At 41.8% G+C, this 26970-nt stretch overlaps 1 protein-coding gene across 3 annotated transcripts in view; it reads left to right on the top strand.

Annotated features, from left to right (window-relative positions):
- svild (supervillin d) overlaps positions 1-21410 on the top strand; it is a 57315-nt gene extending 35905 nt beyond the window's left edge. For all 3 annotated transcript variants that reach the window (XM_085284575.1, XM_085284576.1, XM_085284577.1), the window contains 25 exons: positions 1679-1776; positions 2913-3015; positions 4157-4740; positions 4884-5013; positions 11118-11265; positions 11589-11666; positions 11814-11900; positions 12720-12903; positions 12989-13161; positions 13724-13879; positions 14070-14206; positions 15267-15414; positions 15612-15757; positions 15967-16142; positions 16546-16681; positions 16783-17083; positions 17286-17440; positions 17559-17661; positions 17802-18009; positions 18087-18220; positions 18327-18482; positions 18740-18883; positions 19188-19300; positions 19537-19689; positions 19804-21410. In XM_085284575.1, coding sequence (XP_085140701.1) covers positions 1679-1776; positions 2913-3015; positions 4157-4740; positions 4884-5013; positions 11118-11265; positions 11589-11666; positions 11814-11900; positions 12720-12903; positions 12989-13161; positions 13724-13879; positions 14070-14206; positions 15267-15414; positions 15612-15757; positions 15967-16142; positions 16546-16681; positions 16783-17083; positions 17286-17440; positions 17559-17661; positions 17802-18009; positions 18087-18220; positions 18327-18482; positions 18740-18883; positions 19188-19300; positions 19537-19689; positions 19804-19890 — 4038 coding nt within the window. In that variant the 3' untranslated portion in view covers positions 19891-21410. The remainder of the gene's footprint in view (positions 1-1678; positions 1777-2912; positions 3016-4156; positions 4741-4883; positions 5014-11117; positions 11266-11588; positions 11667-11813; positions 11901-12719; positions 12904-12988; positions 13162-13723; positions 13880-14069; positions 14207-15266; positions 15415-15611; positions 15758-15966; positions 16143-16545; positions 16682-16782; positions 17084-17285; positions 17441-17558; positions 17662-17801; positions 18010-18086; positions 18221-18326; positions 18483-18739; positions 18884-19187; positions 19301-19536; positions 19690-19803) is intronic.
- Positions 21411-26970: the final 5560 nt, after the last annotated feature.

Here is a 26970-nt window from a genome sequence, read left to right as displayed (position 1 = left end):
TCAGCTGTTCGTTTAGTGGTAGAACAGTTGCCGTATGTACTGCAATGTATGTGTATTTTATTTTTTTGGGGGTGCGTTTGTCTTTGGTTTATCCCTTTCAGCCCCCTTGCTGATTTACTCACAGCAGCTTTCCAATGCAGCTGGTGTGCACTCCAACTCCCCTCTGGAGGTTTGCACCATTAATAACAAATTGAGCCTTTCCATACAGCACAGAGATGTCCTGCACCTGGATGCATGCTTGGCCAAAGTCATGACTTCAGCTCACACAGGCAGTGGAATTGGTGGTGGAAAAATAAAAAGATGCACTCAAACAAAAATGTCGATAATGTCCTCAATCCTATGGGAGAGTTTCACATGTGTTCTTAAAATGAACTGAGTGTTGGTCTTTCCCAGGCTGCTAAGGTTTCAGAAGTGGTTAGGTTTCATGATGTTTGATGTAAATAGCTGTTCTAACTGGGCCTGCAAACTAGGGACGGTGCCAAGACTGGCCAAGTGAACCCAGATGGCAGCAAGTTGCTTGAACCAAAAAATTGCTGGGAAAGTAGCCTCTCTTTGGGAGCCCAACTGAAAATCACAGTACACCCCCACCCCCACCTCCATCCGTTCTTCTGACCTAGATCTGTTATTTTAAGATGCCTCACTCGACTGTCAGCAGCAGTGACAGATGCCCATTTTCTGTCTTCACGTTTCCCTTATCACTCATTTCTCCTCCTGTTGAAAAAAGCAGGTGAGTCAGTGTCTCCATCAGAAGAGACAGAGTAGGAGTGAGGTTACAGCATGTCTTCCAGCTCGGATGGAAGCAATAAAAGAGAGATTCAGCTCATTTATACTTAGAATTTCCTGACTGAATTTCCTGAATGTATAAAAATCTGTTCTGCAGAAGGCAGCACATCCTCCCCGGTGGAAAAATGTGTTCCTTCTTTGTAATCAGTGAGCATCGCCTAGGTTGTAAGGAGCCTCTAATTCTCTAATTCGATGGAGTTTAATTTCCTCACTGCTGGAGATCCACTTATCTTCACCAGGTTACCTCAGGGCTCAGTAAAGTGTTTACTGACAAAGGTCCCACACAGCTGCAGGTTTTAAAGAAAAAACAAATCTGCCGATTAGACAGAAATATAAAGGAAGACATGTAAATCCTTTCACTTTTGCTTTCTTGACAAGTTTGATGAGTAAATTGATGCTATTATGTTACAACACAACATATACAACCTGTTAGTTTACGAGCTTGGGTGAAGAGTTACCATAGTTCAGTCTAAAGGTAGTCATACTTTCTTAATGCTGTTTTATTAGCATTTAAAATAAGCACACGAGCAGAATTGGAAACAACACAAACAAGAAACCTGCCTCAGCGGTTCCCTTGCATTAACATGAAAAATATAGCCCAGCTAATTCCTTTCTTTTTAATTCTCACACTGCACGTACACAGGGTGGATGAATATGTCATACCTGCTCTTTGACATCACATACTTCCTTTTATCTTTTTTTTCCTGGAACACCCTGTTTGCGTTGCAGGGGTTAACTGCTTTTCTCAAATAGAGGGAGGTGGAGCCACATTCATTTATTTACTTCCTATATCAAGAAATCCTTTACAGCTGCCGTAGGACTTCAGAAGTATGTGTTTAAAAACTTAAACCTAGCCTTTAAGATACTACTCCCTCCATTTTTTCTTTACCTGTAGGAGGTGGAGGGGATGGAAGATGGAAGCAGCGGCCGACAAGTTGATGTTAAAGGAAAGCATCAGGTAATCGACAGTGAGGAAAAGGAAACCTCTACGAGGTAAGCAATTCCAGCCAGGTCGAACGCTTTTATTAGATGAACGATATTAACCGTTTAAATGCTGTAGTGTCTTTCTTGTGGGCTGTGATACATTATACAGCACAACATTAATAGTTAGATATACCTTGAAACACGGTGACATGCAGGGCGAGCAGACTGAATGGAGCACAGAGGTAATTACAGGCTGTCTAATGTTGTAAACAGCTGCAGAGATAAACCAGATAAACCTGCAGGGCTTGCCTTTAATACTGCTCTGTCTTGCACGCACGCACGCTCGTGCACATGCATCAACACACAAGCACTCAGGTGTCAGTGGTAGCCACAGTGATTCAAACCAGATTGAAGTTAATAGCTGCTGCAGTGAGAGCCACACTGTACTTAGCACTGTAACCACTGTGTGGACAGTTTAAGGTATAACTGAAACCATTCCTGGCCCTTCTGGTCCATGTGGAGTTTGAATGAATCCCACAAACTGTTCTCAGCTTCTCCCCAAGTCAGGAATTGTTTCAGTGTGTATGTGTGTGCATTACCATTTCCAACTAAACCTCATCACTGCCTGCAACATGTATAGTGAATAATGGTTAGATTCTTATTTACACCTGCATCTATATTTTTATTCTTCTTGAGTAGCTTTGCATGATTCAGATGATTTCAGGATGTTTTTTTCTCTTATACTGGACCTTGGTGTTGCCCCCTCAGATTAGCTGCTGTCTGAAACAAGTCTATTTAGGTCGTCACCTCTTTTCTGATTGGCTGCCCCTCACAAATAAAAGGTTTGAACAGTCCGGGGGCAAGCCTGCTGTGCTAACATGTCTTCTGTATGTAATCTCATATCTTCTGTATACATTATACTCATACATGCACATATTAAACATGGCTGAAGTTTCAAAGACATCAGACTACTGTTTCAAGAGCTTCTTAAGTTATAAATTAATAAAATACAAACAGTGAGAGTGTCATCAGCTCCTTTTTATTACTGTGGATTCACCATGTAAGCTGTCACAGTGGCAGCCTTATGTTATAGTAAGCTTAAAGTCATATCAGTGTTGCCAGTTTAATCCAGCAAATTTATATAATGTTTAATTTTGTTCTAAGATCTTTGTGATTTCTGTCTTTTTTTTTTTGTTATATTATAGGCTCCATAAACCTGATCCAGGCAAAGTCATGGAAGAGAAGGAGTCTGCAGACGAACCTTCATGGAAACAGCAACATGAGGACACTGCCACTACAGAGGAAAAGGTCAGCTTACCAAAATGAAAAATAATGCACTCATAAAACTGTGAAGGTATATAAAAATAAGAAGTGATTCTCATGAGTCGATAGGCAAACCTATAAAAGTGAAATTCTGTGAATTCTTTTCTGGGTTGTGTGTTTTGTGGTCAGGTCTCCATACCCCGGATATGTAAAATAAAGATAATTTTTAAAGTAAAAGGACCACTTTTCAGCCGTGTCTTTCTTGGCTCTAAAGAATCCAAAAGAACCGGATTTAATAATATCCTATTTCTAGACATCTGCAATTTCTAGTTCCAAAACTCTTTGCTTGGTTTTGTTTTTTCCTGGTCTGGTTTAGTTTAGTTTAGTTTAGTTTGTTTTTGTAAACTTGATTTATAAATCCCTCATCTGGAAAAAATATTATAACGTGACCCAAACTGATTCTCGAAAGTAATCAGATGAAGTACACACACATACTTCTTCGTGTAAATGCCCACACACGTATCGAACTCTGGAGTTCATTAAAGGAGACCACCGAATTAGCACTGGACTTTAATCTTACACCCAGCTGGCTTTGCAGTCTTACTTCTTTGTGCGTCTCTTCCTAAATCAGCACCCTCTCATCACCTTTGACCTCTTAGCGTCTGCTGTCACAGCTGCTTTTGCTAAGTTATAGCATATTAAAGACATGATCATGCCTCCTCTTTTTGCAGGGAAGAAATTCATGGTCTGGCCTTGGAATTTCTAATATTTTCAAAAAGCTTTGCTTTCTGACACCAGTTTCTCTATCGGAATCTTTTCCTTATATTGCAAAAGACAAAAAACTCTTTCAGATTTGTTGACAATATCCGTATTTGATATGTTGACATTCTTAGAGGGGGGGGGGAGTGAGGCTAAGTCATCGTCATATTTAATGTGACTCACTAACCTTAACGTGGGAGTAGGTCACTGAAAGCAGTGAGTAAGCACTTGAATCTGTCTTTGTGTTGATTGTATTAGGTTGTACAAATATGGAGAAGAGAGGGAGAAAGAAAAATAGATTTTCACTATAAATGCCGAAAAACTGAGAAAGCTGTTAGATTTAAAAGTTGTATTTCTTTTCATATTATAATGGCTGCTAATAAAAATAAATTAAAAAATACCCTTCTGTGTTGTTTCCCCTCTACAGTCTTCCAGTCTCCACTCTGACAGAGCTCTCCCACTCAGCAGAAACAGAGACACCTCTCCCCCTCCCAGTCCTCCCTGCCAGTCTGCCGCTGTGCTGAAGCGCCAAGACTCGGGGCCTCAAGGCATCAAGGGAATCCTAAAGAAAAGCCGCTCTACTAGTGTGGAGTCAGACCACAGCGACGGCTCCATGCCTGACCGTTTTCCAGCACAACAAAGTAGTGTCACCCTAAGCCACCCTCAGAGTGAAGACAACGAGGAGGAGGTGGAGGTAGAAGAAGAAGAAGAAGAAGAAGAGCGGGAAGAGGTGGAGCAGCAGGAGGAGGAGGAAGAAGAGATGGAAGAAGAGGTTAATGGGGAAAATGGCAAAGAGGATGAGTCATTAACAGATGAGTTCCCAGACGGAGGGTGCATCAGTATCAACAGATATCAGAGGGGGAGCAGCAGCAGTAGCGGTGGAGGGAGCTATGAGGAGATGCGGAGTCCCTCCCCTGATGAGAGCCTGGAGAAGTCCTCCACAATGTCAGAAGATGTCGAGGAGCTCGAGAGCAGTTTGGATGGAAGTCAGAGCTCGTCATTCAAACAGAGGTCAGCATGTGGAGAAACATGATTGAGACAAAAAAAATCAATATCATGCATAAGATGGAAATTTAAACTTCTTTAAAATTACTGAAAGGTTCAGACTTTTAAAGAGAAGCAAAAAGGATTCATGTGTCTTGTTTTCTTTTTAGATTGGCTGAGCTCGGTAGAGAAGGTGAGAAGGACACACCGAAGAAGGCGAGGCCATCTCAGGTGCTCCAGACGTCACTGGCTGACCGCTTCAACCAGCTCCAAGATGCTGAAGGTGCCTGGAAGAAAAAGGTGAGTTTTTACTTACTGAACAAATATGTGATTGCTGGTCGCAAACTTGTTCACTTTGTAAAATTGCACCTCTACAAAACTTTATATTGGTCATTTTTGCTGGAGGCTATTGTGTTGGCAGGGTTGCAGGGCTTTTTCTTCACTGGGAAAAGGGTGGTAATGAGCAAAAACAGCCATATGTTGCAGATTACCATCAGTTTTGTGTAAAGGCAAAGAAAAGACTTGGCTGCAGACACATGTATTCCTTTGCTGAATCAGCTTGTTTGCCTGAATTGCTGCCAAAGAGGTGTGAGGTCAGGAGGGCTTGGCGGTGCAGCGGATATAGGAGTGGCGATGCTAAAGCCAGAGATCCAGGGCTTAGCTAGCCTGCCAGAGAGAATGAAGGACACACCTTTTACCCCTTGTAAAAATAAAATCCTACACCATGACCAAACACCTGCAAGCCTTCCAAGCTTATGCTTCCTTCCTTTGTTGGCTTTTGCACTCTCCTTTCTTCTTCACTTCTCTAAGTTAAAACAATAATATCCTCCACAGGGTTAGCTTTTTTGTTCTTAACAGACTTTCATTTCTCAGAAATATATATAAACATCCAGATCATACGGTTTTGCACAGGTCAGTGTAAACGGTCTAGTAGATACATGCTAAAGCAACTGTCGTACTTGGCAGTGATGCAAGTTTATGCAGGTTTCTACACGCTCTTCTTTTCTACAAAAACATGACCACCCACACAAAGCAAGTATTCAAGTGGAAACACAAGACTACACCATACAAAAACCAGTCCTCTGAAAGTGCTTGTACTGGATGATACTGCACAAGTGAAAAAAATCCAGTGTGTTCTGCATGGACATCCCCAAAACGGTTAAATGGACTCTTAAGATTGAAATGATGTCATATTTCTTTATATATTTTTATTTTTTATTTTTGGCTGGGTGTCTGTCAAGATCAGTGTTTTTTCTCGGGGGATTACTGGTTTGGGTTCATCCAAATATGAGCTAACGTTAGAACAAATCCAGGTCTGGAAAAAGCCACTTTATGAGTGAGTGCAAGCAGCCAAAATTTGAGCAAATCCCCAAATACTGAAGCATGATGTCATTTCATATTTGTGTGGTCTTTATTCGTTCTGATAAATCCATGCTAAAGCCATAAAAAAATTTTTTTTAGTGTATTTCCAGTGATGGCACAAAAACTGCATCCTCAACACTCGCACGCATGAACGGGTGCCAAGCTGGTGTCTGAAATGTCTCTGGATCGCTTCCTTTACTTCTGTCTGAGGCTTGTGAATTGGAACCTACTGTTTATTGTGGCTGCTACTGTAGAGGTCTGGGAAACCAACTTATGTCACGGATGCAGCTAATACAGGGTTTGACTAAATTACCGGCATTAGTGTCATGTCTGCATTAGCCATGGGGCATTTACTCCCATGTGGAACATGTCTCTCTCATGTGGAAAGGTCATCGGTTTTCATTAGAGCCAGACAAATATTACCAACTGATATTGGCCTATTGCCGATATATCTACGCTGGGGTATGAGTTGTCTGAAATGTAGCAGATGCACAAGCAGTTGTCAGACACTTCATTAGTTGTACCTTGCCTGTACTGGGTTGGACGCACTTTTTGCCTTCAGAACTGCGTTAATTCTTCTTGGGATTGATTCAAGAAGATGCTTCAAAATTCCTCTGGGATTTTCATCCTTGGCATCACATATTTGCTGCAAGTTCATTGCATCCATGATGCAAATCTCATGTTACACTACATCCCTAAGGTACTCTATCAGTTTGTGATCTGTTGACTTCATACCATTGATCCACCCTGAACCTTTGAGCCAGGATGGATTCATGTTTCCATGGTTTTTACACCGTATTCTGACCCTACCATCCGAATGTCACAGTAGAAATTGAAACTCATGAGACTAAGCATCTAGTGTCCAGTATTGGTGAGTCCCTCTGAATGTAGCCTCAGTTTCCTTTTCTTCACTAACAGATGCCAACAGCAGAGAACCCCACCCAGTATGGTTTTCTGCTGCTGTAGCCCATCTGTTTCAAGGTGTGATGTGTTGTATGTTTAGAGATGCGCTTCTGCATCCTATAACGTGGTAATTTTTGAAACTATCAGCTTAGACCAGTCGGACCATTCACCTCTGACCTCTGACATAAACAAAGCATTTTCACACAGAGAACTGCCACTAACTGGATATTTTCTCCTTTTCATGTCATTCCCTGAGCCTTGAGATGACTGTTTGGGAAAATCACAGCAAATCCCTGTCTGGCACCAACAACCATGCTTTGTCCAGATTCACTTAAATCACCTTTCTTCCCCTTTCTGATACTCAGTTTAAACTTGCACACGTCATCTTAAGCATGTATGCATATATAAATGAATTGAGTTGCTGCCATGTGATTGGCTGGTTATTTACATGAACAAGCAGTTGAACATATGCATCTAATAAAGTGTCTAGTGATTCAATTTCAGACAGAGGAAAGCTTTGAGTAAATGGACATGTGCGTTCACATAGTTTGTCCAAAGAATCCTGTCTAATAGATCTGTTTTTTCTCACAGCCTCAAAAATCCAGAATCAGTCAGACTCGAGTTTTCATGTTAAACACTTTGTCTTATCTCATACGCTGCCAAGTTATTTCAGATGTTTTTACTCTTCAGTTACTATGTGGAAGACCAGAAAATGTAACACGCATGGTACAGGCCATGATCGGCTCCAGATGTTTCCTGTTAAGCCTGCTAAGCTGATCTGTACACAGTGGTGCTGTAAAGTGATGCTTTGTTGTAAATTTAATTTAAAGAGGGTCTATTGTGCCTGTTAGTCATAAATTGCAATGAGTGATGGCTACACGTTTCGAGCTAATGGTTAATAACATAAGAAACCAAGCTGTTTTAGGTGTCCTTTACAAAAACATACTGACTCTTGAAGATTGTTTAAAATTGTTTGCTGTATAATCCTTGAAGGCTTGCTAAGTTTTTGGGTTTCATGTTTCAGAGATGACTTAACAAAGAACAGTCTGGCATCCCTCCACAAGCTAACACACTGACAGTGCAGGCCCCACACAGAAACTTAAGTGCATTAACTAGTCATTAGACTTATGTGTGTTGTTCCCAGAAAGTCTATTAGAGAGTCTATTAGCGATCGACAGAGACTCATATGTGCTGTCTCTTAATGCAGCTTTTAAAACAGTCTCAGCTTCACCCACTTTATGCTATAAAAATAATCCTTGTCTTTACTGTTGCCCTTCTTCTTTTCTAATTCTTCTTTTGTTATATTTTTCCTTTCTTCTTCTCCTCTTATATTTTCCCTCCCTTAGTTTCCTCTGTCTTGCTGTGTTCCTATGGCCTCTGTCCTCACATGCAGACTCTTCCCCTTTCTTTGACTTTGGCATCTTTTCCCCACCCCTTCAGGTGAGTGTGCGTGTGTTTGTGTGTGCGTGCACACATACATACAATGCATGGACTTAACTGCTTAACATTCGCTCATATTTCTCAACTTGTGTCCCGGACAGCCTCTCGCCCTCACCGAGTCCCACTGAGAACTCAGAGCTGTCGACACACTTTCTTTCGCTACATGAATGCGGTCTACTGAACTACAGGTGGTTGATATCTGTGTTAGTGGTTCGCCCAAAAAGCTGCCCACACTGTACGGTAAAGCGGGGGTGGAAAAGTGGTTTCCTGTGGGGCTTTGAGGTCTTTTCCTCTCCTCCACTCTCTCCGGGGTCCTGTCAGGCCAAGGTATTTCCCTTTTCTGATTGACCCCAGAGGAGCGTGCTAGCTTGAAGGGCTATCGCAATGTGCAAGTGTGTGAGAGTTGTTCCAAGACTTTGTGATTAGGGAGATATTGTTTGTATTATAGCAGGCATGAAATATAATATGGAAGGGGTTGAAGTTGTAGTTTTTGACTGCAAGAAGCAGACTTTACTTAGTCCTGTAGTCCAAAAGTGTGTTATTGGTATGCAGAAATGTTTATTCGGGCTTTCTGGCTCTTGAAGTGATTTTAAGAAAAACACAGAACACCTTGTAGAGTAACTCTCACCCTTTAGTGTGTGAGATGAGCAAAAGAGCAGGAATGTTTTAGAGGGATTTGTCTGTTAGAGTAGAAAAGCTCTTTATTAGCCTATCCAGGTGTCTGTGCATTCCAGCATGGTTCAGTCTTAATTCTTTGAGCTTTTGTCTCATGTAAGGCAAATATTTGAGCACATATGGCAGCACATTCGATATGAAAGCACAAAATAAAGTTCAGGTTGAAATGGCGAGACGCGGAAGGAGAGAGAGAACGTGCGATTTGATTTGGTGGATAATTGTTTGAGCATGTCAGCATGCTTTTTTTTTCCCCCCTTCGTTTTTCCATTTTCTCATACACAGTAAAAAAAGCACATTTATTATATTTCAGTGTGCTAAATATAGCAGAGGCCAAAGATATGTTTTATCTCTAATATTGTTAAATATGAGACTGGATGTGCTCTATAGATGTGCGATTTATTGGCTGATCAAAAATGATTTTTCTTGATTCACAAAAGGATTATTTTTTCCTACTAAGTGATGTCTGAAGGTAATGAGATAATGCCCGATGGATTGTTCTTGGAGTGTGCTGATCTGACCTTGGGTCTCCAACTTTGTGCCTGTTGGAGCATCAACAAAAGTCTGTTATCTCATATGAAACACTGAACAGGACCTCGCTGTCTTATCTACATGGGAGAGAAGCTGTAAATCCAAGTATTTAAAAAGAAAATGGAGGATTAACTGGATGACTGCACTTTGTTGATCTCTGATTTCTGTTTTATGTTACCTAAAAACATAATTGTCTCCTAACTGACTGGCTTGACGTGGTGCTTGAGTGTAAACCTGCCCTCACAGAGATTTGTGTCTGCATACGTTTTCTTTTAACTGTACTTAGCAATTTGCAACAACAACTGTAGAGAGACCTAATGGTACATTTATGGTACATAATAAAGTTTAAATTGCTATTAGACATTTACTCATGGATGCCTTGAAGGATGATATGACTTGGTGTGATTAAGGAGGATGCGAGGGATAGGAACAGATGGAGGAAGATGATCTGCTTTGGCGAAACATCTGGAAGAAGAAGATGGTAGTTTTTTCAAATTGTTTTGCCAAATGATTTCGTGTCACTTCAGTGTTAGAAAAATAATGAAAACAACAATAAACTGCACCGACAGCTTGTTTTGAACCTCTGTTAATCCCAAATTTAGCTAAATATGTTTTTCTCTTTAAAGCTGCCTCTAGCATCTGTAAGAGTTTAAGGTTTCTGAGCTTACAGTAAAAATGAGGCGATGAGTTATAGAGTAAGAGTCAACAGATCACACAGATCGTTACTCATCTGCCGAGAACATTCCAGCTGTTTGGTGTGGGGAATCCCAAACATTAGCTTTCATCCTGCGCTGCTTAAATGCTGTACGTACAGCTTGCATGCATAAATGAATGTAAAATCTAATCGTGTAGACCTTTTTTATGACCTTTCATGCTTGGTTAGCAGTTAATTCTGTTTTTTGTTTTTTTTGTTTTTTTAAATCTGTGCAGTCACTGACTAAGCTGTGTGTAATCAACTGCAAAAACTAAGGCACACATTGCGCACGGTGTGACTTACTAATTAGACAGCAATGGGAAAAGTGTGACAGAAACAACCTAAATATTTCAGACTGGAAAATCATTAATTACCGCAACACAGTTCCTGGGCTGTAGGGAGGCCAGTAAACTACTGCCGATTCCCTTTTAATGGTCGAGTTCAGGTGCAAAAATGGCAGCAGGAGTAAATCACAGAAGAAACGGTGTGCTGAATAATGGGTGAGAGATGGATTTGAAAAAGAAAAAAAGGTCTTGGTTTTTGTTGCCAGTATTAAATTTTCCTAACTCGCTGACAGAGTAATATTTGCCTGTATGAGTGTTTCACTCTCCTTCCTTCACCCTCATCAGAGTCTCTGTTTTCCTGATGCAACACTTTTTTCTCTCTCATAGTTACTGCACCAAGTTTTCATGTGTGTCTGCTCTTGTGTACACAGTTTATCAGAGTGTAAGCCTTAACAGATTTGCATTCAAACACACACACAAACAAACACAAAGCTGAAAGTGTTTGAATGTTTCAACAGAAATCCAACGTAGATGTGGAGCCCAAAATGTCGCTGGCAGACAGGATGAAAATTCTCAAGGAGAAGGAGGAGCAGTGGAAATGCAAAGGCAAAGGAGCGGCCAACGACTCAAACCAGTTCACTGTGGCTGGACGCATGGCCAAGAAAGGTGAGACTATACTCTGGGCTTTAGTTGGCCTGAATAAGCTCATTGTTTTCCACTGACAACAATCCTAATAACTGCAGCCCTTATAACATTATACACAGAAATCCAACCCTCCCAACAGACGCAGACGACCTATATTTGATTACACAAAGCGTACTACTTTGAATAGGACGTTTCCAAGCCGTCGGGTTGAATGCACTCGTTGTAAAGTAGATACAAATATCTCTATAGTCCAGACAGTCACAAAAAACCAAACATTTGAATTTAAAGACCAAAAAAGAAACAAACAAATAACCAATACTGAAACGTTTTATTTTTTTTGCAAGGTCTCGTGTCAGGAGTAGAAGAGTCACCCATTCGAGCTCTGAAGAAGGCTAATGCAACACCCGTCAAACCTCTTGAAGGTCTGTAAATCTTTCTAATACCTCACTGAAAGGTCTTTTAAAAGTATATTCATGATTAAATATGGCTCAAACTGCCACTTAATTACAGATGAAAAAGATAGTTGGAAAATCCACTGAAAAGTAAATGAGTTTTTCTCTGCTGTACAGAAATCTCCACTCGATCTGATGTCAAGGTGGAAGGAGATAAACGGCTCGACAAGCTGGAGTCCTTCCTAGACAAGCTCCACAATAAAGGTACACTTTCTCTGCTTCTGATTATTGTACACAGTATTGAATTTGATGATGTATTGCACAATCGTATAGTACACGATTATACCGAGTCGGTAAAAATGTGTCATTCCAAAGTTAAAATCTAGAGCTGTAGTTAAACCCACTGAAATAAAGCTGAAAGTCTGCATTTCAATCACATCTTGAATGTTTGATTTAAAATCCACTGCTGATCGTTTGCTGAGGCAAAACTACAAAAATTGTGTCTTTGCCAAAAAACAAACAAACCTGATTTTGACCACTTCAACATGTGGAGGCAACATACGGGAACATATTTTTAAGCATTTAAGAATCACGCAGAGCAACTGCCAACACAAATGTTTGGGCCACCATGTGGATTAGTGGAAACGATGAGATTGGCAGAACATTTGTTTTTCAGATTAAATTAAGATTTTGGAGCTTTTTTTTACTTTAAGGAATTTAAACAAAAAAAAAAAAGCAAAAATAAATGAATGCACAAGTAAAATTGCAGAATTGTTATTTTTCCTTCTATTCATCTATTTTTTTGCCCTGTTTATTATTTTTTTAAGTAAATTTTTATCCCTGTGCAGTTTAGTAAGCTCTTCTCTGTTTCATCCTATTAATATAATACACACTAATTTAATAACATTAAAAAAAGTTGACTTTCAATTAGTGTAAGCATTTGAGCTATAGACATCACAGGACATCCATCACCACATGTGACCTTTGACCTGTAAAATGCCAGAAATGTTATGCACAAAAAGTCTTTGTAGCACTTCCTTTTCCATCTTTTCTTCTTGCCGATGTTATGGCTTGTGGGCGCAGGTGTGAGCAAAAGCAAGACATCCACCATCGAGGTGACAGCAGAGATGGAGAAAGAAGTGATGAAGCTGGACGACGAAGAGACGTTCGGCAACTTCTACAGATCCGTCTCGCCCTCAGCAATCCAGGACACCGGCGTGGTGGTGACTGAGGAAGACCTAAGCCAGATCCCGACTGAGTCGCCAAAGTAAGTTTGTAATAAACATAAATGGGTTTTTTGTCCTTTGTTTTTTAGTATTATAATATTTTTAAGTCTTAAACTTTGTCATCAGGCTCACTTCAGCAGTAGCAGAGCACAAGCGAGCGGTGCGACCAGCCAGAAGGAACCAAGGCTCCAGGAACCCTCTGCGAGCTTTAGCTGCCCGCAATGACATCAGGCAGGTCTACACCGAGCAGAGGCTTAACGTAGCCACCGTGGAGACCAAGAGGATCCAAGTGGAGAGGAGTAAGTGCTCAAACTTTCCTACTGTAGCAGTGCTTACAGTATATTCTCACCCAAGATGGCCAGAAAGTCTTGGATAGCTTTAAAGGAGCACAAAAAGGGTTATTTCTAAAAAAGAAAAAAATCACATTAAAGTCAGTGAATTATTTTATACAGGAAATATGTCTGGAGAGTGAATTTCTTGTTTATGTCGTGAATCAGCCGTAACGTAAACACACTGTATGTAAGAAGAAAATATGAAAATGATGTTCAGGTAAAGCTGTGGGGCTGTTGCCAGCCGGTTATTGTATCATATTAGTGTGATGTTTGCTTGAACAAGTATTCTACTCTGCTGACTGACCACAGTGACGTCTTCACAGTTTACAAAAGAGGAAGTGAGCACCACAGCTACGTGTGCTGTGTGCTAGTATAGCTCACATGAAAGAAATAATTAAAGTGTGTCTCGTCTCTTTGTTTATGAAGAATTAGAAAAAGGAACAGAAAATCATCAAAACCTCAAAACAGTTTAATATTTCAAGAGCTGATGTGTAACTGAGTCCCTGTTCTTGTTTTCTCACCTGTCCAGTGGCAAAACACTCGAACCTGGCTGACGTTGCCTTGGCCGGTCTGGCCAGCAAGGAAAACTTTCGCAAGGTGAACCTGCGAAGTGTGAAGTCCACTGATGTTGTGACCAATAACAGTGCAGTTCCTTTCAATAAGCTCATGCTTATCCGCATCAAAGGTGAGGAAACACGAGGGGATTAACTCTTTCTATGATTACGTGTTGAATATTGAAGCGATCAAAGGTTCAGTAAAATGTTTCTTGTTTCATTTCTTAAAAATATTTGGTAAATCAACTTCTTTTTTTCCACAGTTTAAATCCCTTTAATGTTTCAAATAAGTAAAAGGTCTTTTTTTGTTACTTTGTGAAGGCCGGAGGCACGTCCAGGTTCGGTTGGTGGAGCCCACAGCTCAGTCTCTAAACAGTGGTGACTGCTTTCTTCTGATAACACCAAAGCACTGCTACATGTGGAGTGGAGAGTTCGCCAATGTCATCGAGAAAGCAAAGGTAGTGAACCTCACACACTGAATCAGCACCCTAATGACCACATTTGAAAAAACAAAGAGATTCAGAGCAGATAATGTTGTGCATTGACGGGCTGTTTCCATCATGAACTGCAGGATCAAGTTTGATGTTTGATATATTCAGAGTTGAAACAAACGGATTATAAAAGGCTTTAACTATACCTACCAAAGGGACACTGTCCCGTGGGAGGTGATCTCTGCTGCTCTCGTGTTTATTGCATTGTGTAATGTATGAAAGCTTGTTTCTGCCACTGAAATCAAAAAAGCTTGTCAGACGTTCATGTTATGTGAACTTTTTCAGTTATTATATGTCAGTATCTTCACGTGAAAAATGAGTTTAACAAATTTGTCTGTGAAGATCCTGAGGTCTCAACCAAAAATCTTAAAATCCATGAAACCAAAATAAGGTCTCTGACATAAAGACGTCTTTACACTGTTTGATCTGTGACTCAAACAATCATCACACCAAAGAGATGCAACAGAGAACCACTTTGGTTTTAGGAGTTCAACCTAAAACATGTTTGTTTCCAAATGTAAAATATTGAACATAAAAACATAAAATATATAAACAGGGATACGTTGAACCCTCAAACATATACAGGTAAGTAGACAATGGTGTCAGTGTTTATATCAGCTGAATTTCATCAGTAGATCAAAGGCTGTGCCTGAGCTGGAGAGCTGACACTACAGGGTGACGGATTCTTGTGGTTAGAGAATTGCTGAATTAATAAGACACCGGCTGAGACAGGTTCAGATGATTCCTCCACCTCTATTTCATCATTTCTTTTCTCACTACTGGGAATACTTGATTTGGTTGGGTGAGGGCCCTGTCTGAGTAGGGCCTGCAGAATGTGGGACAGCCACAAGTGTTGCCTGTGCTATTCTCACACAAGTTAGCATAGTGTAACTGCTTTGTGTTCTCATTTTCACAAAGTCCGATCACTACAGATGGATTAAATGAGCTAATATGTGTCTGCTCTTACACATTTAGAAAAAAATGTGACTGCTGTGTATTTGCTGTAACGTGTGCTTTGTGTGGACAGGCGTCGGAGATGGCGGCGTTCGTTCAGGCTAAGAGGGACCTCGGCTGTAAGGCCCCTCAGGTGACGGTGCTGGAGGAGGGCATCAACACTGAGAGCAGATGGGCCAAAGAGTTCTGGACCCTGCTGGGTGGAAAGACCAAATACAGAGGTACGTGCACACATTTTCATAAGTAAACACCAACACAGTCTCTGACATCTGTATCTCTAATAATACTGACTAGTACCAGTAGATATTCTGTCAAACTCTCCTTAGAGCACTTCTCTTATCCTCTTGAAGGATTATCTGTCTAACCACTGAGCCCCCACTCCACCACACACATGTGCTTACCCTGTTTTTGATTGTAGGGGCGGGAGAGCCAGAGGAGGATGAGCTGTACGAGAGTGGCGTGGTGGACTCTAATGGCGTGTACAGACTCCAGGGAGACAAGCTGGTGCCTCACGAAGACGCCTGGGCCTCTATCCCAAGTGTGTCCTTGCTCGACTCTAAAGAGGTGATGTCACTCATATGTCTGGGAAGTTCTGATAAGTGGAATAGAAACTCAGTCCATTTCATTCTCCTACAAGCCTTAAGTCTTTAAAAGCTTACAGGAAGCTGAAGATCTTTAGGACACGTCCATAAAAGTCAAGACAGAGATTTCAGTAAACACTTAACCAACGTCTCTCTCTCCTCCTTCCTCTTGCTGCTGTTGTCTCACACCAGGTGTTGGTGTTTGATTTTGGCAGCGAAGTGTACGTGTGGCACGGGAAAGATGTGCCCTTGAGCGACAGAAAAGTGGCCGTCAAACTAGGCAAACAGCTCTACAGCGGCAGCTACGATTACAGCCACTGCAGAGTCAACCCGCTGGATGCTTCCTGCACAGACCAGAACACGCCTCAGTGAGTGTGACATGTTAATCCTGTATTCTGTCCTCTGTGGGGTGCTTTTTAAATGCATGATGTGGTCATCTCACATTTAAAGCAGCTATAAATGGTTTAAGAAGTTTGGAGCTTCAGCAGCACACGTAGTTTAAAGAACAGCTTTATTGTTTGGTTAAGTAATAAAGCTGTTCTTTAAACTGCATGCGCAGCTGGAGCTTCAACCTCTTCAGACTCTTGTTCTTCTCTATGCACTTTGGAAGTAGGTGAAGTTGTGCCAGAAACCTCTATTGTCTGTTCAAGCGGAGAGCTATGTTAGATTTTTAGTTATATTGCAGCCCCTAGTGGTCTCACTGTGCATGTACAGCCACACAGAGAAGACACTAAAAATACTAAAGGTAACTTTCATGTGTGTGACATGTAGGAAAGGGGAAGGTCGTCCGAGCTGGGCTCTGTTTGGTCGTTTGTCAGAGCACAATGAGACGTCCCTGTTCAGAGAGAAGTTCCTGGACTGGGCTGAGAGGAAGAAAGAGGAAGCGGCTCAAGCTGAGGAAGTTAAGGTAGAGGAGATTTGTTTTGTTTGTTTGGGTTTGTTTTTTTTTTTTGTTTTTTTTTAAAGTAACAAATTTAAAGCTAATTAAAAGTGTCCTGGTTTGCTCAGAGCCCAGTCCACTCCACTGTGCGCGCCCCACTTGACTTGGAGCTCCACCCATGTGACGCTAAAGATCTGCTGAACAATGAGCCGGAGCCGGTGAAGACCATTCTGGAGGGCATCAATGTCCAGCGGGGTCATGGCCTGGTGAGGACGGAGGATGGGAGGCAGGCAGAGTTAGCAACCGTGGCCGTAGAGGCGTGGCACATAAGAGAGCACGGAGAGGAGGAAGTGCCTGAGGAAAGCCTGGGCCAGCTGCACGAGGGCGACGCCTACATCATCCGCTGGAAGTACTCTGTCACCACGCTCGGTGAGTCACATTTTGGCACAGCCTCAGAATAAATAGTGGAAGAAGATGCGAGCAAAAATAATAATAATAAATTTGTGTGGCTTCACATGCTTACCATGTTGGCACACATTCATCAGAACAGCATGTGAAGAAAAGCTGACTGTTATGTCACTGAAAGCCTGAACCGAATAAGCAGAAGGTTTTCTGTGCTCTGTTCTTCCAGTGGGGAAGCGGCAGAAACCTGGGGAGCTGAGCACTGGAGGTCCTGGGAGAGAGAGGGCTGCGTATTTTTTCTGGCAGGGCCGCCACTCCAGCGCCAGTGAGAAAGGAACCTCCGCTCTCATGACGGTGGAGCTCGGAAGCCACAGGGGGTCACAGGTGAGTCACAGATGCACCAAAAATAACCACAATAAGTGTTAGAATCACAATCCCTGCTTGTTGAAAGTAAATTTAGATCCAGCTTTGTTCACCTTTTTCTTTGCGGGTGGCTCTCCAGGTGTTGGTGACTCAGGGAAAAGAACCTCCTTGCTTCCTGCAGCTCTTCCAGGGAGGTCTGATCATCCATAAGGGCAGCAGAGAGAACAACACCAACAACACAGGTAACCAAAAAAATGTCATGTTGAAACTTTGACTTGTTGTAAAAGATTAAAGCCTCACAATACTTCATAAACCGAATGAATTATTTAGGTGGTTCTGGTAGAAAACATGAAAGCATGCCACGTCTGTTTCACCTCTGCAGAAGCCTGGAGGTTGTTTTGTGTCCGTGGTGAGGCAGAGTCAGAGGCCTTGCTGGTGGAGGTGGACTGCCAGCATAGCAGTCTGCGCTCTCGTGGCAGCCTGGTGTTGCTTAATGCTGAGAAAGGCCAGCTCTACTTGTGGCACGGCTGCAAAGCTCATGCAAGCGCCAAGCAGGTGGCCAAAAGAGCAGTGGACAAACTAACCCAGAGGTAAGGCACAGGATGTGTAAATGTATGAATGGATGTTTGGCTGCGGCTGCGGATCAACACGTGTCTGTGTCTTCAAGGCATCCGTCAGAGTTAGGCCTGAGCCTCAGCAGCAGCGTGAGACTGGAGGAGGTGGAGGAAGGATCTGAACCTGCGGAGTTTGTGAAGGCTCTGGGTCTGAAAGACAAGAAGGCCTACGACTGTATGCTGGATGGTACGGCCCAACATGCGCTGCTTAGCAACTATCCAGGTGTTTAGCAGAATGTAGATATGTAGATAGAGAGATAATATGTGTGTGTGTGTGTGTGTGTGTGTTGCAGATCCAGGAAAGTACAACCACACACCGCGGCTCTTCAGCTTAAGTGCGAGCTCCGGGGTGTTTGAAGGGGAGGAGGTGCTGTATCCCGCCAGGGTAGCAGAAGGAGTCATGGCGATGCCTTTCCTGCAGGAGAACCTCTACGCAGCACAACAACCAGGTAACACAAGCTGCGAGCAATGTCGCATTTCAGTTATTTCTACATTTCAGTTCTTAAAGAAAGTTTAAAGTTAGCGAAGCAAGTTCAGGCTTATCTTCAGCAAACATCTACAGATATGAAGAAAGATGGAATCAAGAGGAACGCCTGCTAATGCCACATGCATCACAAATATTTTGCAACAGTTCAAATGCAACACAAAAGTTCAATGTAATCATGTTATGGCTTGCTATCTTATCACATCACTATTTCTTCTTCAGCCTTGTTTCTGCTCGACAACCGTATGGAGGTGTATCTGTGGCAGGGCTGGCAGCCTGAAGACACACAGTGCACCGGATCTGCGAAAATGCGCTGGGACAGCGAGAGGAAGTGCGCCATGGAAACTGTGCTGCAGTACTGCAAAGGTCAGAGGTCACACACAAGCATTTTGAACATTTTATTTAAAGTTTTGCAATATTCTTCACAAATACTTCATCATCATTTTTAAATATAAGAAAAGAAGAGAAATCAAAGAGAGAGGCCATAAAAATCTTCAGATCACAGATTTCACTTTAACAGTCGAGTCATGCAGGAATGATTTTCGTAGTAACGTGTTTGTCTGAGTAATGTTGTTCTTATGTAAAGTCTCTAATATTCTGTACTTAAATGTCCGGTCTCTTTTTTGGCTTATGTTTTCCTTCTGTTTTTCAATACAACATTGACCTACAGAGAAGAATCCTCGGCGCCCCCCTCTGGCCTATTTGATCCTAGCAGGCTGTGAACCCCTGACCTTCACCAACATCTTCCCATACTGGGAGAAGGACCCCAATATCGCTTCAAAGGTGGGTGATGGCTTGTCTTTTACTGCAGTCTGTCTTATGAAGTGTTGGTGTCAGGGAGCTGTCACAGCTTGAACTGGAGATTATTTTGTCCTAAGCATCGCAGCAAGAGTGCAGTGCTGTTTTCTATCCTTTTATTCAGGTGTTATGTTTGATTAAATGTGTTGCAAAAAGACAGGGTTTGAGCTTAAATGTGGAAAAAAATAGAAAGTAGAGTATTTCTGCCTCTGTGTTCGCAGGCTGGGCTCTCCAAAAAAGTGATCTTGGTGAAAGAGGCCCTGTCCAAGCTCAGTAAGCAGCAGTACTCCATCGAGGAGCTGACCAGGAAACCGCTGCCAGAGGGAGTGGACCCTCTGCGTCTGGAGGATTACCTCTCAGACCAGGACTTCAAGGTAGGACTCGCTCCGTGGCCATTAGAATTATTTATTACATTTAAATTCAGTAAATAAAGAAAAATGTTATAAATGCCGACATTTATTTTTCCGCTCACTTTTAATGTTTTATAGAAACTTCTTGAGATGAGTCGCGTTGAGTTCAACGCTCTGCCAAACTGGAAGCAAAAGAATCTGAAGAAAAGCAAGGGTCTGTTTTAAAACCGCATCGTTTTCTTCACGCATCTGTTGGGTCTTTTTTATTTTTAACGTGTTTTATTAAAAACAAACAGGCCTCATTTTGTAGAAAGACTTAGGAAAAGCAAATGTACAATTTTGTTCAAATGTTGATCTATTTTTAAAAAACAGTGCCATTTTCCCCCTTTATCAGTGAAATATTCTAGCCTATGTGCAATTGCTAACCTTTTTTTTTTTAACCCTTGTATGGTGTTCGGGTCTGTGAGACCCGTGTTCAGTTTTTTTCAAAAGAAAAATTAAACAATTAATTATTTTTTTCACGTGTAAATGTGTTGTGTCTTTCCACTCACTCCACTTGATTATAACTGATTTATTTATAACATTTTATATAAAAGAAAAACGAGAAGCACATTAATTCATAAATGTGATCTAACAAAGGTAAAGGGAAAAAATTAACCATGTTTGCTGTTCATATGTCTTGTAATTGGGATGAAGTAAACATCTGTTGAGTAATTTAACATAAAATTGTTTGATAGTGTTAATTTCAAAAGCCAAAACTCTAGCGGGTCCACCAGACCCATGAACACTGGCTGAGTAACAAAAATACGAACACCACACAAGGGTTAATAGAAATGTTTTGTTTTACATTTATCCTCATATTATAAATATGTAATATACCATAAATGTTTTTTATCAGTTTTATTTCTCATTTAAAACTGTGTTTGTTTATGAAAAAATGCCTGTGGTCTTTATACTTTGGGAATTTTATTTACTCCTTTTCTTTCTTTCTTTCTTTTTTTTTTTTTTTGAAATGCGTCATGGAAAAGCCACCTCTGTGTTAAGAAAAACAATTGCACAGCAGAAATATGACATATCGACATATTTTGAGAACAGAGGAAGAAAAATTGAAGGTCTGTGCACAATTCCTGTAATCTATGATTCTCTGCTGCTCTTTAACCAGAGTGTTGATACAGACGTCTGATTCACACACAGAAAAATATTCAGTTTTTAGCATTTTTAAATTTGTGCAGACGCATGAGCAACAAAGCAATCTGCAAAACTCTCCCCCCAAAAATTTCCTCGTTGATCATTAATATCGATTAGTTTGTTCTTATAATTAACTGCCCCTCTGGTTATCTGGGACCAAATCTAAGCTTTGTCTCATTTATGTTTTTCTGTGTATGTGTGATTTTTTTTTTTTTGTGAGCAAGGGTGCAACTTTTAAAAGTATTAGGTGTGTGTTGTGAAGAGAGACTGAGAGAAACTGTGCTGCATAACTGCCTGTAATGCAAACGTACTCCCTGTAATGATATGATGGTATATACAGCATGCTGGTAGTAAAGCTGCCTGTCACGTCTGAACTAGAACACTCTCTGCATGGTGTTCACAATCATGCATTCATTATGTTGCAATATGCATCTTTTTTGTGATTAAATAAGATCTGTATGATTTGTTTGGGGCCAGCACATAAAATAAGTTTGGTGGTTTGGAAATGAGATGCTCAGTATTCCCTTTTCAAATAAAATGTATTAAAAAAATTATGTATTCTGATGTAATTATTCAGAGTATTGGGAATAATTTCATCATCACTCTCATTGTTAGCCTCATAAACAAAAGTAGATAGAGAGATAGATATAGAGGGGAAACTGCACAATCCAGTGATAATACGATGAGACGCTTCGAGCAGAGGCTCCAGCCGTCCATTCCAACACAAACACAAAGTATCACTCATAATTCAACAATAAAATAGCTTCATGTTGTGGCCATCACATAGTGATTCAGGATCTGAAAGTGAACAGATTTAACGTACATCATGCTTTGACAGGTTTATCATTTTCATTTCACACGTAAAACAGATTCATTCCAACCAGCTCTCATTCCCAACGTGTAAAATATCGACTTGTCACAATCGTCTGTATTTTACGCGTCAGGATGAGAACGTGTCGTAGGTAAACCTATTCATCTGCTAGTCAGGAAATCACATGGCAGCTACTCGGTGCTTCTAGGTATGTAGATGTGATGTGGTCAGGATGATCTGTTGACTTTAAAATGTTGGAAGCCAGAGGGGCTCCTCTGAGTATTTCAGAAACTGCTGATCTACTGATCACATAATCTCTGTAGTTTACAGAGAATGGTCCGAGAAAGAGAAAATATCCAGTGAGTGGCAGTTCTCTGGGCAAAAATGGGTTCCAATGAGGGCAACAGTAACTAACCAGTTGTTACAACCAAGGTGTGCAGAAAAGCATCTCTGAAGCCTTAACGTGTCAAACCATGAAGCAGATGAGCTGCAGCAGCAGAAGACCAGACTGTCAGCTAAGAACAGGAAAGTAAGACTAAACACTCAAGGTCAGCACATTTGGACAACATATGGTTGGGAAAACATTGCCTGGTGTGATGAGTCTCAATTTCTGCTGCAACATTTGGATTGTAGGGTCAGAATGGACCCATCCTGCCATATAGCCAGGCTGGTGGTGGTGGTGGTGTAATGATATTGGGAATATATTCTTGGCACTTTTTGGGGGTATTGTTGCTGACCATTTCCATCTCTGACCAAAATATATCCAGTATCTGATGGCTGCCTACAGCAGGATAACTCACCATCTTACAAAGCTTATATAATCTCAGACTGTTTTCTTGAACATGACCATGAGTTCACTGTACTCAAATGGCCTCCACAGTCACCAAATCTCAATCTAATAGAGCACCTCACACACACAACTGAAACGCTCTCACACACACTACTGAAATGCTCTCACACACACTACTGAAATTTTAGCTCTCACACACACTACTGAAACGCTCTCACACACACTACTGAAATTTTAGCTCTCACACACACAACTGAAACGCTCTCACACACACTGCTGAAATGCTCTCACACACACTACTGAAATTTTAGCTCTCACACACACAACTGAAACGCTCTCACACACACAACTGAAACGCTCTCACACACACTACTGAAACGCTCTCACACACACAACTGAAACGCTCTCACACACACAACTGAAACGCTCTCACACACACTACTGAAACGCTCTCACACACACTACTGAAATTTTAGCTCTCACACACACTACTGAAACGCTCTCACACACACTACTGAAATTTTAGCTCTCACACACACTACTGAAACGCTCTCACACACACAACTGAAACGCTCTCACACACACTACTGAAACGCTCTCACACACACTACTGAAACGCTCTCACACACACTACTGAAATTTTAGCTCTCACACACACTACTGAAACGCTCTCACACACACTACTGAAACGCTCTCACACACACTACTGAAACGCTCTCACACACACTACTGAAACGCTCTCACACACACTACTGAAATTTTAGCTCTCACACACACAACTGAAACGCTCTCACACACACAACTGAAACGCTCTCACACACACTACTGAAATTTTAGCTCTCACACACACTACTGAAACGCTCTCACACACACTACTGAAACGCTCTCACACACACTACTGAAACGCTCTCACACACACAACTGAAACGCTCTCACACACACTACTGAAATGCTCTCACACACACTACTGAAATTTTAGCTCTCACACACACAACTGAAACGCTCTCACACACACAACTGAAACGCTCTCACACACACTACTGAAACGCTCTCACACACACTACTGAAACGCTCTCACACACACTACTGAAATTTTAGCTCTCACACACACTACTGAAACGCTCTCACACACACTACTGAAATTTTAGCTCTCACACACACAACTGAAACGCTCTCACACACACTACTGAAATGCTCTCACACACACTACTGAAATTTTAGCTCTCACACACACAACTGAAACGCTCTCACACACACTACTGAAACGCTCTCACACACACTACTGAAACGCTCTCACACACACTACTGAAATTTTAGCTCTCACACACACTACTGAAACGCTCTCACACACACTACTGAAACGCTCTCACACACACTACTGAAATTTTAGCTCTCACACACTACTGAAATGCTCTCACACACACTACTGAAACGCTCTCACACACACTACTGAAACGCTCTCACACACACAACTGAAACGCTCTCACACACACTACTGAAATTTTAGCTCTCACACACACAACTGAAACGCTCTCACACACACTACTGAAATTTTAGATCTCACACACACTACTGAAACGCTCTCACACACACTACTGAAACGCTCTCACACACACTACTGAAACGCTCTCACACACACTACTGAAATTTTAGCTCTCACACACACTACTGAAACGCTCTCACACACACTACTGAAACGCTCTCACACACACAACTGAAACGCTCTCACACACACTACTGAAACGCTCTCACACACACTACTGAAATTTTAGCTCTCACACACACAACTGAAACGCTCTCACACACACTACTGAAATGCTCTCACACACACTACTGAAATTTTAGCTCTCACACACACAACTGAAACGCTCTCACACACACAACTGAAACGCTCTCACACACACTACTGAAACGCTCTCACACACACTACTGAAATTTTAGCTCTCACACACACTACTGAAACGCTCTCACACACACTACTGAAACGCTCTCACACACACAACTGAAACGCTCTCACACACACTACTGAAACGCTCTCACACACACTACTGAAATTTTAGCTCTCACACACACAACTGAAACGCTCTCACACACACTACTGAAATGCTCTCACACACACTACTGAAATTTTAGCTCTCACACACACTACTGAAACGCTCTCACACACACTACTGAAACGCTCTCACACACACTACTGAAACGCTCTCACACACACTACTGAAATTTTAGCTCTCACACACACTACTGAAACGCTCTCACACACACTACTGAAACGCTCTCACACACACTACTGAAACGCTCTCACACACACAACTGAAATGCTCTCACACACACTACTGAAATGCTCTCACACACACTACTGAAATGCTCTCACACACACAACTGAAACGCTCTCACACACACTACTGAAACGCTCTCACACACACAACTGAAATGCTCTCACACACACTACTGAAATGCTCTCACACACACTACTGAAATTTTAGCTCTCACACACACTACTGAAACGCTCTCACACACACTACTGAAACGCTCTCACACACACTACTGAAACGCTCTCACACACACTACTGAAATTTTAGCTCTCACACACACTACTGAAACGCTCTCACACACACTACTGAAACGCTCTCACACACACTACTGAAACGCTCTCACACACACTACTGAAATTTTAGCTCTCACACACTACTGAAATGCTCTCACACACACTACTGAAACGCTCTCACACACACTACTGAAACGCTCTCACACACACAACTGAAACGCTCTCACACACACTACTGAAATTTTAGCTCTCACACACACAACTGAAACGCTCTCACACACACTACTGAAATTTTAGCTCTCACACACACAACTGAAACGCTCTCACACACACTACTGAAACGCTCTCACACACACTACTGAAACGCTCTCACACACACTACTGAAATTTCAGCTCTCACACACACTACTGAAACGCTCTCACACACACTACTGAAACGCTCTCACACACACAACTGAAACGCTCTCACACACACTACTGAAACGCTCTCACACACACAACTGAAACGCTCTCACACACACTACTGAAACGCTCTCACACACACTACTGAAATTTTAGCTCTCACACACACTACTGAAACGCTCTCACACACACTACTGAAATTTTAGCTCTCACACACACAACTGAAACGCTCTCACACACACTACTGAAACGCTCTCACACACACTACTGAAACGCTCTCACACACACTACTGAAACGCTCTCACACACACTACTGAAATTTTAGCTCTCACACACACTACTGAAACGCTCTCACACACACTACTGAAACGCTCTCACACACACTACTGAAACGCTCTCACACACACTACTGAAACGCTCTCACACACACTACTGAAATTTTAGCTCTCACACACACTACTGAAACGCTCTCACACACACTACTGAAACGCTCTCACACACACTACTGAAACGCTCTCACACACACTACTGAAATTTTAGCTCTCACACACACAACTGAAACGCTCTCACACACACTACTGAAACTCTCTCACACACACTACTGAAACGCTCTCACACACACTACTGAAATTTTAGCTCTCACACACACAACTGAAACGCTCTCACACACACTACTGAAACGCTCTCACACACACTACTGAAATTTTAGCTCTCACACACACAACTGAAACGCTCTCACACACACAACTGAAACGCTCTCACACACACTACTGAAATTTTAGCTCTCACACACACTACTGAAACGCTCTCACACACACTACTGAAACGCTCTCACACACACTACTGAAATTTTAGCTCTCACACACACTACTGAAATTTTAGCTCTCACACACTACTGAAATGCTCTCACACACACTACTGAAACGCTCTCACACACACTACTGAAACGCTCTCACACACACAACTGAAACGCTCTCACACACACTACTGAAATTTTAGCTCTCACACACACAACTGAAACGCTCTCACACACACTACTGAAACGCTCTCACACACACTACTGAAACGCTCTCACACACACTACTGAAATTTTAGCTCTCACACACACTACTGAAACGCTCTCACACACACTACTGAAATTTTAACTCTCACACACACTACTGAAACGCTCTCACACACACTACTGAAACGCTCTCACACACACTACTGAAATTTTAACTCTCACACACACTACTGAAACGCTCTCACACACACTACTGAAACGCTCTCACACACACTACTGAAATTTTAACTCTCACACACACTACTGAAACGCTCTCACACACACTACTGAAACGCTCTCACACACACTACTGAAACGCTCTCACACACACAACTGAAACGCTCTCACACACACTACTGAAACGCTCTCACACACACAACTGAAACGCTCTCACACACACTACTGAAACGCTCTCACACACACTACTGAAATTTTAGCTCTCACACACACTACTGAAACGCTCTCACACACACTACTGAAATTTTAGCTCTCACACACACTACTGAAACGCTCTCACACACACT

The sequence above is a fragment of the Mchenga conophoros genome, linkage group LG8 (genome assembly GCF_057382185.1).
Source record: "Mchenga conophoros isolate Kocher_MC1m ecotype Shallow Benthic linkage group LG8, M_conophoros_male_GT1.1, whole genome shotgun sequence".
Taxonomy (NCBI): domain Eukaryota; kingdom Metazoa; phylum Chordata; class Actinopteri; order Cichliformes; family Cichlidae; genus Mchenga; species Mchenga conophoros.
The sequence above is the reverse complement of the archived record's forward strand: the minus strand, read 5'-3'. Positions and strand labels throughout refer to the sequence as shown.